This window comes from Diabrotica virgifera, chromosome 7 (genome assembly GCF_917563875.1).
Source record: "Diabrotica virgifera virgifera chromosome 7, PGI_DIABVI_V3a".
Lineage (NCBI taxonomy): Eukaryota > Metazoa > Arthropoda > Insecta > Coleoptera > Chrysomelidae > Diabrotica > Diabrotica virgifera.
This window is the reverse complement of record NC_065449.1, coordinates 194,152,044-194,168,518: the sequence shown is the minus strand read 5'-3', so window position 1 is coordinate 194,168,518 and position 16,475 is coordinate 194,152,044. Positions and strand designations below refer to the sequence as shown.

The 16,475-nt window shown below is 34.2% G+C and overlaps 1 protein-coding gene across 1 annotated transcript; it reads left to right on the top strand.

The window, feature by feature from the left end:
- The first annotated feature begins 1,467 nt into the window (after window positions 1–1,467).
- Window positions 1,468–16,197, top strand: LOC114329610 (trypsin-like). The gene is made up of 3 exons (XM_028278777.2): window positions 1,468–1,924; window positions 10,073–10,358; window positions 15,740–16,197. Exons 1-3 carry the CDS (start codon window positions 1,468–1,470, stop codon window positions 16,002–16,004), a joined length of 1,008 nt encoding a protein of 335 aa, XP_028134578.2. The 3' UTR covers window positions 16,005–16,197.
- Window positions 16,198–16,475: the final 278 nt, after the last annotated feature.

Sequence of the window (16,475 nt, the reverse complement as noted above, 5' to 3'; positions counted from 1 at the left end):
TGATGCGTAATATTCGCCAATAGACAGGAATCCACAGCTACGTAATACTTCGCAATGCTACTTAAGACAGAATAATTTAATCCTAACTATCTAACATCTCACCTGACAAAACAATATACTTATCAAAACTTAAATAGGTATAAAAATTTTTTGTCACATACATTTTTTTCGTACAATTTTATAGTTTTCGCATCATCGTTCTCTTTTCCATCATCCCTATGCGGGGTCATCTTGATCTTGTCGGCAACAACGCTGAAATCTACACATATATTAAATCAGGTGCTGAGGTTTCTTAACCAGGACGTTCTTCTTCGTTCCAGTTCTCGCTTTTCAAATATTTTTCCTTACACAATAGCTTGTAAGGGGACATATCCGGATTCATTTCGCATAATGTGTCCGAAATACTTTAGCTTTCTAGATTTTATCGTGGTCAGTACATCTCGGTTCTTCTTCATTCTGCTGAGAAACTTCTCATTTGTGATTCTGTCAGTCCACAGAATCTTAAGTATCCTCTGATATAGCCACATCTCAAATGCTTCTAATCTTCTGCACACATCTTCGTTCAACGTCCACGTTTTAACACAATAAAAAAGGACATAGAGAAGACGTAGCATCGCGGCAGTCTTACTTTTATAGTAAGATAGATTGAGGCTCTTGATAAAGGCTCTCACGTTTCATTGGTTTTTGGTCCACACTGTATGTATTATGGTGTCGAAGTAGTTGTAGAAAGTCACATATTTAACGTTTATGTTGAGTCCACGTTGTTGACTGTAATACGTGATTTTGTTCATAACGATTTGTATGTGTATATCTCTATGTTGTCGATAGCAGTTTAGCAGAATTCATTCTTTAATTTCGTACAAAGCTATTGAAAATATTCTTTCAGAGTAGAGATTGAAGGTTAAAGGAGAGCAAATACAGCCATCCCTCATTTCACGCATGATTTTCACGTATTCAGTGTGTTCACCGTCAATTCCGAGATTTGTAATTTTAGTAAAAGTTGTTAATTTTTTCAGGTTTTTGTTTTTAATTCCTGCTTCTTTAAGTATTTGCCTTATCTTGGCGTGCTATACTCGTTCAAACGCTTTCTCTTAATCAACCAATGTATAAATTGCAATTTACGTTTCTGCATCTCTCGAATAAGACTTGTCCTGAAAATCTGCATCCTCAGTTTCTTGTCTAACTGTGTATTAAAATGAGATTTCTAGTAGATATTTTGATTACTGAAAAATAAGTTCACAATTAAGATTTATATTAGTTAACCATGCATTATTGTAATCATTCTTGCCAGTAGCACTTGTTACAATATATTAAGCTTTTTATAGTAAATAATCTTAAAACTTTGGAAGTCATGAACAAATTTTAGGATAAGAATTTAATTCAAATTCAAGTTCCATGGATATTATAAAATGTACGCGAAACGATGTAGCTCCAGCACTATGCTTTCAAAGATGCAAGTGCATCAAAATGAACATGAACTTCTCAATTATCACAACAATAACATTGAATTTTGGCGGTAGAGTGGGACCGGACCCAGCCATAAAAAGATACCAACCACCCAAACTTCAAGTTCTGTCAGCGATGAAACTTCTGTGCGCCTTCATTTGTTTCCTTTCGTCAGTCGCAGTTATCGGTGCCGTGCGGTACGCCCGGAATGGGCATCTCAAGTTCCCCGTTTCATTTGCGCGTAGTCAAAATAGTGTTTGTGGAACGCGGAATATTCAATGGAGACCAAATAGGCAGCCCAAGGTGATCGGTGGACAAGTTCCACCGCCTGGTGCGATTCCGTGGCAAATAGACTTGAGGCTGGAAGATAATAAGCATTATTGTGGTGGTGCTTTGATTAGTAATAGATTAGTTTTGTCTGCTGCGCATTGTTATAACGATGGATTAAGGGCTATAGCTGGGGCGCATGGAACACCTGGTAAGTACATAAAAGACCGTTAGCTTGGTTCTTTAACTATCTCGTGGATATTCTGTTCCTTAAATTAAATCCGTTAAATGGAAAATTAACAGAATAAACGGAATGTGACTTCATATTGTAGTCTTTTTCGTCTTCTTTTTCGTCGCCTCCTTGCCTTATAAACAGTAAAAGGCAGAGATTAAGGATGTTACCAGAAAGTGTTCCAGAAAGTTTCAGATTTATTGTTTATATCTGGGAAATCTCATTCTTTTAAATCCGTTAATTTTTGTGGTGATTAAGTATATTTTTTACATTCTCCAACGTAATTTTCGATAAATCATTTGTGAATCAATTGGATCTGTGGTCCAGTTCGACCACACATTCTCCAAGTAAATCTCCACAAACTACTCCAATATGTTTGTTTACTCCAATATGTCCTATATGTCTAACCTAACCTAATACTTTCAGTATTTTAAGAAATTTCTGTATCCTCGCTCACTATAACTCTTACTTGAGGTACTCATTTTTTAAAATTTAGGATAACCGCTTCATTTTCAATCAACAAAACTTTGTTTTGAAGTTCTCCATGATATATTGGTTCACGTAATAACTCTGTTACCAACCTATTCTTCTTATTTACGTGCCATATTAGAATTATTGTTCAACGTTGGCGATCACCATTTCGAAGGGATCTAGGACAATTGCCCGAAAACAGTTTCCCGAAAGACAAATCCCCGAAAGCAATTCCCCGAATGGACAATTCCCTGAATGTACAATTCCCCGAATGGACAATTCCCCAAATGGACAATTACCCGAATAGACAATTGACAGATTGCCCCACAATTGCCCGAAAAAAGACAATAGACAATAGACAATAGACAATTGCCCGAAAATAGAATTGACCGAAAAATATATTTAAATAGTTAGTTATTGCTTTATATGTATTTTCTATATACTAATACGGTAACTTAGGTGCTATTTAAATAGTTATTACTGCTTAGATTGTTTTCGACCTAGCTATGTCTTTAATGAATATATTATTATAATATCTATTTTTTTGTTCCATATTCCCTTCACACGCTGGCGTGTTTAGAACTTGGAATAAACATCCAAAGTATGATAAGTGCTATAAGACAAGAATATCCCGACTCAAGACATCGTGGGTGCTTTTTCCATTTCACTCAACGTCTCTTTAGAAGAATCCAATCAGACGGTTTAAAAAGAAGATATGAAACTGACTCAGATTTTGCTTTAAAGCTCTAATTATTATTGGCGGCCTTAGCATTCGTTCCTACTGCAGACGTAGTGGAGGCATTTAAAACGATTTGCGACCAAGATCTGTTGACGACAGAGGTCCAGTCAGTAATTAATTATTTTGAAGATACCTGGATCGGGCTTCCACAAAGAGGTAGACAATGTCGTTTGACCTTATTTTCACATGATCTTTGAAATTGTTATGATGGAGTCCACGAAAGTTTACCAAAAACAAACAATTCCATAGAACGATGGCATCCAGGGTTTGAACAACAGATTTCCGCAGATCATCCAAACATTCGGAGATTTATTAAAGGCATTGAGCTGGAGCAGAGCTTACATGAACTTTAAGTTGAAGAGTATATAGGAGGCTTAGAAGTCCCTCCTACACGTAAAAAATACAGAGATTGTGCAGGGCGGATTGCAAGTCTGGTAAACAAATACAACCCTGCGAACACTTACGAATTCTTGCGGGGAATAGCACATAATTTGTCGTATTAGTATATAGGAAATACATATAAAGATCACGTGCATAAATAAATTTTAAAAAATCAATAAAAATTAAAATAAAGTCTAAAAAAAATTCAAAAAAATAAAAAATTAAAAAAAAAACAAAAAATAAAATAAATTGTAAAAATAATTAAAAAAATAAAAAAATCTCAAGTAAATGACAAATTGGATGTTTATTCCAAGTTCTAAACACGTCAGCGGTACGCTGCAAGTCCTAAGTCTGAGTAAAGTGTGAAGAGAACATGGAATCAAAAATATATATTATTATAATAATAAATCAATTCACGAGATAGCTATGTCGAACACAATATAAGCAGTAATAGCTTATATAAAGCAATAACTATTTAACTATATTTTTCAGTCAATTCTCTTTTCGGGCAATTGTTTATCTGTCAATTGTCTATTCGGGCAATTGTCTATTCAGGGAATTGTCCATTCGGGGAATTGTCCATTCGGGGAAATGCTTTCGGGGAATTGTCTTTCGGGAAACTGTTTTCGGGCAATTGTCCGGGACCCCATTGCGAAGGCTTCTCGATCTTCTTCAAAATGGAATAATTATCCTGCATTTGATATCTAAGTCCATCCGCGAATGTTTTTTAACTAAGAAATTTGTTTTCTTCCTATACCCCTACGGCCTTCTATTTTGCCTTTAAGGATCAGTTCTAATATTTTATATACCAACCTATGTGATTGTTTTTTTCTTCCCGTGAATTGGAATAGTGAGACTTAAAGCTGTTTCAACAACTAAGATTGTTTTAGTTGGTTTATAGTTTTCCAATTAGAAATGGGGTTCAAATAAAGGATCCAGTTACACCGGCATCAAAAATGAAGATGCTTTTTTCAATTTTATTTAAAGTAATAAGTGCGAATTTGGGATTTTTATGTCAGCACGCTCTAATATCGATTTTTATTTGTTTTCCTGGTTATTGTTTGAAAATCTGTGGTGAGTTGTGGAAGATCGATTTGTGAGTTGTGGAAGAGACCTATATCTACTAGTATTACTAGAAGAACTATGTGACGGGCTTCTGGATGTCAATGTAGGATACCTTTTGACTTCATTCTTTGGTTCGTTTTTCCTTGCCTGGGATCGGCTTCTGCAAATATTTTGCAAATGTGCTATTCTTCTGCAATGCAAGTTTCTTTTTTCATTTTACAATTTTTTTGAAGGTATACTTCTTTAGGCGCGATTGGGACTGAATTTTTATTATTCTGCGCGCATGCGCACATAGGCAGTATGTAGTTCGTTGTTAAATATTTTAAGTTATGTATGTATCAGTCCAAAAAAGGTGTGGAAAGAGTATATTAGTGTTTTAATAAATATATTTATTATAATTTTTGTGTCTTTCCTCTTAAAATGTCTTGGTATCGTTTTACTAAAAAAAGTTTAAAAGTGGTAGGTAAGAAAGTTAGTTTAATATTTAAATAAAATACAAATAACCTGTTAAGTATATTTATTTCTTTCAAATTATATAATAGAACTATAACTTCTTACGTGCGTACAAAGTACACACACATTCTTTTTTAAATACTTTTCCGTATGCTTAACCTTTGGAATAACATATATGTTACTAGTAAAATTTAATAAAAAATTTTGGTCTTGGTAAAAGGTATATTATTTTAAAAAGCCCTATAGGGCTACAAACATCGAACAAAACGTTTTCGCTCTAAAAAGAGCATCATCAGTGTTGCAAGAACATGGTGAGCCAACCAAAAAATACGAAGATTAAAGCCTTTCAAAAATGGACTAAAAGTCACATCAAAATGCTAACATAGCAAATTCCAAAGGATGGATATAATTCCTAAGGATACGGCCCTAGAATAACATATGACTCCCACACATTGTAAGTGGGTCAAAGGTAACAGATTAGGTCATTATGTTACAAGAGGTGACAGGCAACTGTCACCAACTGTACAACTGTGATATATGTTATTGGCTATCTGCGGTAACGACTTCAACATTTTCTTAAAATGATAGTTTTTTAACTTGTGGATGAGAGATGGATCTGGAAATACTTTTCGCCGCTTTATACTCTCCTTTTCTAAGATTATTGCTCCATTTGGAATTTTGTGATATTTTAATCAGATAGCTGGTTACATTTCAAGATCCTGTAGTCTGTAGTCCATCTATGAATGCGTGTATACCAATTATTTCTTGCAGAAAATCTTGTTCTGCCTGCGGGTGCTCCAAATGCAATAATATTTTAACATCGGCTTCAAATTCTTGGAGACTTTCGGTAAATTTTTATTACCGAATTTTGAATAACCTACTTCAAATGCTGCTGGCCCTATCTTGTCTCTAAAGCTTAAACGGGAGTGGAATAACTGGGTGTATCCTGGATAAAAAATTGCAAGACGGTTGCTGCCTGTCTTTAAAGCAATACTTCTGAAGAAGCTGCTATTTTTCTCAGTCCTGCCATTTTCTTCAGCTGCAGCCTTAAGGTGGAAAAGTTTTTCATGCTGTTTGACCATCGAATGTGGGTAGTTTTAAAATTTATGATAAGACAGTTTCTTTAGATTGGACACTAGTTCTTCTTCTTCTTTAGTCTGTTTGCATCCACTCCAGGACAAAGGCCTTCCGATGAGTTCTCCATTCTTCTCTGCTTTGTGCTATTTGGCGCCAGTTTCTTACCCTTTTTGCTTTGATGTCGTCTAGCCATCGTTATAGTGGTCTTCCTCTACTACGACTATGCTCGAGTTTTCTCCAATGTACAATGTTTGTCGTCCACCTTTTGATGTTTTATCGTGCCACGTTTCCTACCCAGTCCTTTTTTATTTGCACAATTATTCTTCCAATTACATCTTCTACCTGCATCCTGCTTCGCACGTACATACATGTCGTATATACTCCTAACATAGCTCGTTCGATCGCCCTGTGTCGTTCTCAATCTATTGGCTGATACATCTGTAAATATCATCCTCTCCATTCCATAGGTCATAACTGGTGGAATACAACTGTTGAATATCCCTTTTGGGGTTCTGGTAAAGCTGCCAATCCGATGTTATTTTAAATTACAAAACAGAGCACTAAGATATCTGTTTTGCCTCAGGAGAATAACACATTGCAGAAGCTACTTTAAAGACCACGGGATTTTAACACTTTCTTCTTTACATAATTTAGAAACTGTTTGCTTAATTCGTAAACATCTACATGTCTTTTCAGCAATACCTAAACATGACTACTCCAGCAGAAATTCTACCTCGACGTCTATTTACCGATCCCGTCCGAGTTAGTAAAGATATCTATATTATATTCCGCAAAAAAACTGAATAAGCATCTCCCTCTACAACTTACATTTGAAACATCTTTCCCCAAATTCTGTAAAAATTTTTTTAATAAATCATCATTTCGTTGTGTCATTTTTTGTTGTTTTGTTGTACCTACATTCGTCTACCCTAGTAGTCCAAAGCGTACGGGTAAAAAATGTCAATGTAGAGAAATCTCATGTTTTCTCATCTCTTGTATGATCATCGGCTTCAAGTCGTATTATTATTACAAATTTTTAATGTAAATTTGAAAAAAATGGTTTTATTTTTTAGAATTTTAATTCTTGACTAAATTATACCAATTATATAAAGACGTTTTTACTTCGTGTTAAAAGTTATTTATTTAACTATATGGTATACAGCCAACTCCTGGGATCTATCCCACCTACAACTCTTGTTTATCAAGAAAAACTGAAAAACTAATTAACCCATAATAAATATATTTTAAATTTTAAAACGTGCAACACCTTTGCTTTCATTTTTATATGTACTTTTACCCAAATGCTATTCTCAATATTTTTGTGGCATACTTATATTCCATATTTAAACCCTAGTTATTTTGGTGGTTTTGTAGTCTTTGTACCTACGTCAAATTTTAAACAAACGAAATATATACTTTTTGTAATTAGTTGCATCCATAGTAGTTTATATTATGTATTTACTCATTACAATTTAATTATTTAAAAAACATTAATTGATTTTTCTAATTTTTAGTTGACTTTTCTCATTCGGACACACGAACGCAGCTGAATTTTACTAGAAGAATATTATGTTAAAACAATATATTATCGTGGGGGTACTGGGAAAATCCACTAACTCACAAAAGTAATGTGCTGAGAAAAACGTATTTAAACATTATTATACCTTATGGCTTATCTCTTAAAAATCGGGTACACTGGCTGTTCAAGTTTTAGTACCAGGATATGATTTTGAATGATGTTAACCACAGACGGTGTGCATTGTGCATATACATATACATAAAAATATTTGGAAAAACATTATTTCATTCATGAAAACTTAGAAAAAGATGGAGGTAGTTGATTTTCTTTGTCATTGAATGTACCGATTTAAGCACGGTGGATGACGAATTTGGAGGTATAGGGTTTTTCCTGTTAACCTATTGATATTTGTAGATTTAGTGGTATTAAAATGTCAAAATTGAAAAAAAAAATGGAGTTAGTGGATTTTGCCAGTACCTACGCCCATGTTATATTTAACTGAATATTGATAATTGATTTTATTATTCTAGGAACTGGCTAGTTATATATAAATGTTATTATTTTCATCAATGTACTTTGTTACCAAGTACTAGTACATTACCATTGCATTACTAAAGAAAGAAAACTAATAGGTCTGGATCCCGCGTATTAAAAAAAGAATGTGTGTGTACTTTGTACGCACGTAAGGAGTTATACTTCTATTACATATTATGTGATTTTAACGAAATTGATATAATGTACCTTAAACAGTTTATTTATATTTCATTTAAATATTAAACGAATTTTAATACTTACTACTTTCCAAAAATTTTTATTAAGACAATACCAAAAATATTAAAAAATAAAAGAATAAAACGCACACAAACATTGAAAAATGCCACAAAGAAAAAATGATTTCTGAACGATAATAATTGTTGGCAAAAATTTTAAATACGCATTTTCTGAAAAAAATTATATAACAAATATACTTACAATCATAAAATGCATAAAAAAATAAAAAAAAAAATAAAAACTTGCATCGGGATTCGAACCCGCGAATTTGGGGACGCTTTGATTCGTAATCGAAGCCTAGACTCACTCATCCAATTACACATTATTTGTCATGTGAAAAAATAGGGCAACTGAACGCTTTACTGTTTGACAGTTGTTCTGAATTTACCTAATCAAATTATGTAGTTTGATTTTTGTGGAAGAAAATATTAAAATATGACAAAGCAGTAAGAAAACAATATATTAGATGAAATCAAATTAAGTATCTAAATCAAAGCATTACATACCTACTAGATAAATAAATCTACGCCAAAAAATTATAATTTAAAAATAAAAAACGGACCTAATTTCGGATTTCCCTCTAAAATCCCCATTCTTGAGAAAATAAATTTATTCCAACCTAATCCAAATGTATAATTACAATATGATTATAATAAAAACTACTTACCAAATTAGAATGAGTTTTCCTTGTCCAAAAGTCCAAAAATATATATGAAAACTATTTAAAAAGGCAGTATAACTATTAACTAACTTTTGTTTGTTGTTTCTTTTCCCACAAATTTCAAAACGCAACAACCATAAATAATCAAACCACACATAGAGAAATAAAAACAACATTCTTTTTATTTCTCTATGAAACCACAGCTGTGCCACAGCCGCTATATTGAATAATTTTTTAAATGTCATTTGAATATCCAATCAGAACAAAGTTATAATGCCCATGCGCCCGGTTCGTAGGTTTTAACATATAAGAATTCACCCTCATATCGCGCGTAAAGAAGTATAACTTCAAAAAGTTGATTAATAGCAAGCTGAAAATTTGTTAATAGCTTAAGGGTGTCTAATCGGATAAACTTTGAGATATATGGGAACACTGTAACAGGGCCAATTTAAATTGTGGAACAGGTTAAAAATTTGGAACGGTCAGACCACGAAAATGGCACATTTATTTTGACCGACAGAACAGACTTCAACTCTCCGAACAGAGATTAAACTCTCATTCAAAAATCAGACTGCTATTTATCACCTGTCATAATTCCTGTCATTTGACATATTCTACATGTTCCACGCATTAAAACGCCCATTTGGTGATAAATAGCAGTCTGATTTTTGCATGAGAGTTTAAGTCTGTTCTGTCGGACAAAATACATGTGCCGTTTTCGTGGTCTGACCGTTCCAAATTTTTAAACTGTTCCTCAATAAAATCTTCCCCTGTTCCAGTGTTCCCATATATCAAAGTTTGTCCGACTAGACACCCTTAAGCTATTAACAAATTTTCAGCTTGCTATTAATCAACTTTTTTTTCATACGCGGGATCCAGACCTATAAAGTAGTATTGCTATTTGTTAACTTTGTATCTACTCACTGTAACTCTGAAACCAGCTACATTCCAAGCCATTTGATATTTAATCTTGTATAATTCATCTTTTAGGGTCTTCTGAAAACGAACAAACCCTTCGAGTAGAAAAATTCATTCCACATCCAGATTTCAGGAAGCTTGGTGCTTACTCTCATGATCTAGCCTTACTCATAGTAGAAGCTCCAGGATTTACTTTCAACAAATATGTCAAACCAGCTTGTTTCTCTGATAATTCACCTCCATCGGGTACTTGGTGCGAAGTGTCTGGATGGGGAGCTGTGGATCCCAATGATATCGATACGAGCTCTCCAGTTTTGAAAGCTGCGGCGGTGCCAGTAATATCCCTGGATACCTGCAGGTCAGTTTAATTTGAAATATTCTCTTTTATTTATAAGTAATTTATACCAATACCCAATTAATAACGAATTGACAGGGTGGATAGCTACACATACCTTGGCACCAACATAAAACAGCTAATGGCACCACACAAGTGAAATAAAACAACGCATAGGGAAAGCGAGATCAGTTGCTACCAAAATCTCTATCACCAGATGCTATGTATTTTCTACGTTATGATACGGAGTAGAGGCCTGGACACTTTCCGAAGCTTCTTTAAGAACACTCAAGACATTCTAGATGGCGTGTTACAGACGCATTTTAAGAATTTCGTGGGTGGATCGTGTGACTAATGTTGAGGTCTTGCGTAAAATACGTAAGGAATGCTAGATTATTAACACCATCAAAGTTCACCAGCTAGATTATTAACACCATTAACACCATATTAGTAAACTAGAATATCTTGGCCATGTTATGAGGAATGAACAGAGATATGGCTTGTTGCAATTCATTCTTTAGGTAAGGTATTTGGAAAGAAAGGTCCAGGGAGAAAAAGATTATCTTGTCTTGAGAAACTGAAAAAGTGGTTTAATACATCGACAACCGAACTATTCAGAATAGCAGAAAGCACCATTCGGAACGGATGAATACCGTAAGTCACCGTAAGAAGAATAGTCATATTAATTGAGCTGGATATTTAAGCAGACAGAAATATTTGCATATATATCAGCAATGTCAAATAATTTTATCGAGTTGTATGCCCGAAATCTCGTAAGGTTCAAATAAGTTAACATAAAAATAATATCAGAAACAAATGCTAACTCTCTTAAGGCTTGAACACACCTGTCATGTAGCCTTTGCAACAAACTCCGATCCGATTTTGCTAAAAAAACACTGGTCGGTGCGGTATCGTAATAAATGAGCACACTTACCATGCTCATTCCTTAACCTCCTGAATCCACTCTTGGATATAGATCTCCTCCTTATTCGTCCATTTTTCCCTATTTTGTGCCTTCTGTATCCAATTTCCCACTGTTTTTCTCAAGTCATCCATCAATCTTTCTGGTGGTCTACCTCGGTCTCTTTTATCCTAGGTCTCCATTCTATGAGTCTTTTGGTCCACCTGTTGTTAACGTACTATATGTCCAACCCATCTCCATTTGGCTTATGCAATTTTCTATGACATATGACATCTGTGATTTTAGTCCTCTCTTTCACTATCCTATTTGGTACCATATCTCTTCTTGATATTTCCAACATTGTTCTTTCCATTCTTATTTAAGTTATTCTCAATTCATTGCAGAATGTTTAGTCAAAGTTATGGTTTCGGAACCATATGTTATTACTGGCAGTATTCATTGGTTGTAAACTTTTTTCCTTCAAGCAAATCGGTACCGTTCCTTTTAGAATATGTCGCATCTTGCCAAGTGCTGCCATCCCAAGTCTATACGACGCCGACGCTGCATTTCACAAGTTTGATTGTCTTTTGCTATTCTAATTTAATGCCCTAAATAGATATAGCTAGAAACCTGATGTACTTTGTACCAACCTACTCTCATAACACCACTTGGAACTCGATTGGTCATGTATTTTGTAATTTGGAAAGTTTATGTTCAGGCCTACTTTTTCTATTGCCTGTTTTAGTTCTTCCATTATTTTGCGAGTTTCATTTAAACTCTCGACCATAATGACAAAGTCATCTGCAAAGCGCAAGTGGCTCAAATATTCACCATCAATATTTATTCCCCTGTTAGCCCAATCCAGTTTTTTAAATGCATATTCCAGAGCTGCAATAAATAATTGGGGCGAGACGGGTGTTACCCTGTCTTTGTCTAATTCCTCGCTATTTTCTATATTTATCGGTAAAGTCATGGAGTTTAGCAAATGCTGTTGTGTTGTTTATGTTACCGTTAAAACACGATTTCAGTTAAAACCCGAATTTACTAGGAAAAACTAGTTTTAACTACGCGCTTTAGACAATTCTAGTTTTAACTAGCCAAACTAAATTAGACTGCTAAATTCAGGTAAAACTAGAAATCTTAAATAAATTTCAATATTATGTACCTGCTGAAGACATTTTTGACATAATTGAAGCTATTGCTATTGGTTATGGAGGTTGGGATAGGTTGAAGAGTAAAACCGCCAGAAAATACGCAAATATAACAATTGATATGTTCAATAATTTTATATTAATGTGTGAAACCTGAAAAACGGAAGAAGAGTAGAGCGAAGAGGGGTCTTGTGTCGAAACCTAGATTGCATTCAAAAATGAATAGTAGCTTTTAGGTAGATTTGATCGATATGCAATCACAAGAGGATCACGGCTAAAAGTTTATTATGGTTTATCAGGACCATTTAACAAAATTTGTTTTGTTGAGACCATTACAACGTAAGAGTGCGGAAGAAGTTGCTTATCAATGTTATTAACGGATATATTCTTGACTTTTGGTTAATGAGGTAATGTCATACAAGCCTGAGAAAAAATTAGTTGATGGAAAACCAAGGCACAGCCAGAGACAAGCTTCAGCCAAGCGAGCTAACCAAGATATCAAGAAAATGTTAGCAACCTGGATGCAAGACAATAACACAACAACGTGGTCAAAAAGATTTTTACGTTTACGACTTTGTCCAGAGTATTTTACGTTTTAGAGAAATTATTTGCAAACAACCGGGGTAGCAAATTATTTACCGAGTTTTCGTTGAATCTGGAAATTACTGAAAAGTTTAGTAAAAACTAGTATTGACTGAAAATATTTGATAGTACTAGTTTTCACTAGTTAAAATTAGAACTCTCTAAAGCCCACAGTTAAATCTAGTCTTTCCTAGTAAATTCGGGTTTTAACTGAAATCGGGTTTTTACGGTAGGTACAGTGGAACCCCGATAAGTCGGGCTCCGATAACCCGGAAGTCCGGCTAACCCGGACCGATTTTCATCAGACAAAACAAACATTTTTTCACTTTGAGTGATTTTTTACCAAGAAATTAACAATCCTGTATACAACTGTATGTAATTTAGATGTACTGTGCATATGTATGTCATGTTTTTCCAATTATAATGTGTATTTGTTTATTATTTATATGTATTTTATTAGTTTTTACCATATTCTCCGGCTAACCCGGATTTTCGATAACCCGGATTGACCGTGGTCCCGATTAATCCGACTTATCGAGGTTCCTCTGTAACATATATATCAAATTTGTGTATCTACTTGGTTTGTTTACAATACTCAATTACCGCTGGTAATTTCACACCACAAAATTGATTTTACATTATAGACAAGACGAAAACGGCGGGTTCGTTGGGAAAAATATTCCTATGAGATTTTTTTTTCTTAATTACATTCGTGAGACATCCCAGAATAAGTCCCAAAAATCAATATTTTTGTCCCGAATAATTTTTTTGTAGGTTTTTTTGGACCATTCTGGATAAAAAAGGTCTCCTATAATTGTTCTCTAAAGTTGATCGTTTTCGAGTTATAAGCAATATAAAATTGAAGCAAACGAAAAATGATGATTTTCAAGGCTTAATAACTCGGTTAAAAGTTATTATTATGAAAGTCAGAAAGTGACTAAATCAAAGTTTAGTGCCCCCCTACAAGATCCCGAAGAAATTTTTGTCATTTTTTTTATTACTAAGCTGTTATTTTTAAGTAATAATATTGAGCGCCATGCACGTGGTAGGCGGCCGTAAATGTGAGTGCAAGTAACATACAAAATTGTACTGCCGGAGTGGCATCTCTCTCGCACTCAGCATTTACGGTCGGCTACCACGCCTACCACGTGCATGGCGCTCAATATTATTACTTAAAAATAACAGCATAGTAATAAAATAATGACAAAAATTTCTTCGGGATCTTGTAGGGGGGGAGGCATTAAACTTTGATTTAGTCACTTTCTGACTTTCATAATAATAACTTTTAACCGAGTTATTAAGCCCTGAAAATCGCCATTTTTCGTTTTTTTCAATTTTAAATTGCTTATACCTCGAAAACGATCAACTTTAGAGAACAATGAGAGACCTTTTTTATCCAGAATGGTCCAAAAAACCTACACAAAAATTGTCGGGGCAAAATATTGATTTTTGCAATTTGATTAAAAATAAATTGTTAAAAAAAATTTGGCCCACTTTTCACGTGGGCGACTTCTTGAACCTTATTCTGGGATGTCTCACAAATGTAATTATGCAAAAAAATCTCATGGGAATATTTTTCCCAACGAATCCGCCGCTTTCGCCTTGTCTATTAATCTATTGTATTTTATTGTATTTTATCAATTAAAAATATTTGTAGAAATTTTTATTTTAAATGTTTTTTAAATGTAAAATATTTTTATATTAAATTTGAATAACCTTCTTTTAAACTTTAAGGAGCAGCCCATAAAAAGGAAAGTTTAAAAAGGAAAAAGGAATTTATTATCATGGTACCGTAGTTTCAGATTTAATAAACCAACACTACGTAAAAGTTGATCAACAAACGACAAGGGTATCGCAGCAGGTATACGAATAACCTGCGATGTCGGACTGCGATCTGCGATCAACGGACTAATACTTTCTAAGGGCCGATTTCTCATATCGAGTTCAACTCCAGTTTAACCTAAACTTTTAGTGAACAGCTCCTCGGGCGACAAATTTACGCTAGCAATAGGAGTAAAATGAAGAGTGGTAAATGAAACCAACAGCGATAATACTGGGCCACTCCACGGAGCTGTAAGTTGTCGCTCAAGATCGGGAAAAGGGGCGTCGTTAAGGTAATGTCGCAGACGGAGAGGTCCAGAGGTAAATCCACCAGTTTATACCTAAATTTTATATAGGGATGACCATTTCTAAAAGTTCCTTTTGTTGTAAGTTTAACAAGTGCGGCGCTATGCACTCTATGCAGCAATTTTACTGCTACTGCTAGCGTAAATTTGTCACCCGTGGAGCAGTTCGCTTAATTTAAGTTTAAACTACGTTCAGCTTGAAAATTCGGGCGTTCAGAACCCAGTTCAGATTATTTCAAGGATTACGCATGCGTTTATTATTGCCATTTAACATGAAGCGCTGTCGCAATATAAATATAACCTATTAGGTATATTATATTAAGCATAACGATAAACGCTATCATTATTTTTATTCTTATTCGATTTAAGTATTTGTAATTATTAAAATGACTGTTTGATTATAATTACTTAAATTTAAATTTATTCAGCAACAGCATAAAAAAGGTCATACAAAATGGCGATAGTTTTACCTTTTGCCATTTATTGGCATTTCTCGAAAGCTGTAGAACGTGAACTGAGAATGAGAATTGCATTTCCAACAAAACCGAAGTTCAAGGATGGAGCTCAGTCAATTGAACTATAGATTAATTCAGGTATGAAAAATCGACCCTAACAACGGATTCTGATATTTTTTTCTTTTAATAGGTTAAAAGCTATATATGGTGGCCGGTCACAACAGATCCTGGATTCTATGCTGTGTGCAGGGTACATAAAAGGAGGAATCGATGCTTGCAGCGGTGATTCAGGTGGGCCGTTAGTTTGCGAAAAAGATGGGAAAATGGAACTAGCAGGAATAGTATCATGGGGAGAAGGCTGTGCAAAGAAAAACAAACCTGGGGTATATACAAGAGTTTCAAGCTTTATGCCGTGGATAAGGGAATGTGCGAGCGAATTGGGTATAATAATTTAGACCTTAAACAAAGATGTTAATAGTGCAGTCATTGAAGGTGGATATGAACTATTACCTCCGATTTCGTTAAACCGTCATAGATTTGCATGAAAATTTGTGAGTAGTTAGATGACTTGTCCTTTTACCCTGTCAGTGGATGGAATTCCTTCTCAGGGATGAAAATTAGTTTATTTAAAATAACTCCATAAATCGATAGAAGGGCAAATTATACGCAAACTTTACTATTTCTTTAGAAAAGTTGGTACAAAAAGCTGTTTTTACAAAAAAGTTATTCTTACCAAAACTAAAATTAATAAAAAATCGAATAAACAAATTTCCACAAAATACCTTTATATTAATAATATTATATTATTAATACTAATATTAATTCAAAGCGAGTTGACGGTAACTGAAGTACATACTTTTTCGGCAAGTACTCAAATCTAAGTATTCAAGCTTAGATAACGAAAAAACGATGCATTTTATAATATT

Coding starts and splice junctions, on each gene's coding strand:
- LOC114329610 (XM_028278777.2), top strand. CDS start 1,468: ATGAACATGAACTTCTCAATTATCACAACAATAACATTGAATTTTGGC. Junction 1,925..10,072: donor TGGGGCGCATGGAACACCTG/GTAAGTACATAA, acceptor TTCATCTTTTAG/GGTCTTCTGAAAACGAACAA. Junction 10,359..15,739: donor ATATCCCTGGATACCTGCAG/GTCAGTTTAATT, acceptor TTCTTTTAATAG/GTTAAAAGCTATATATGGTG.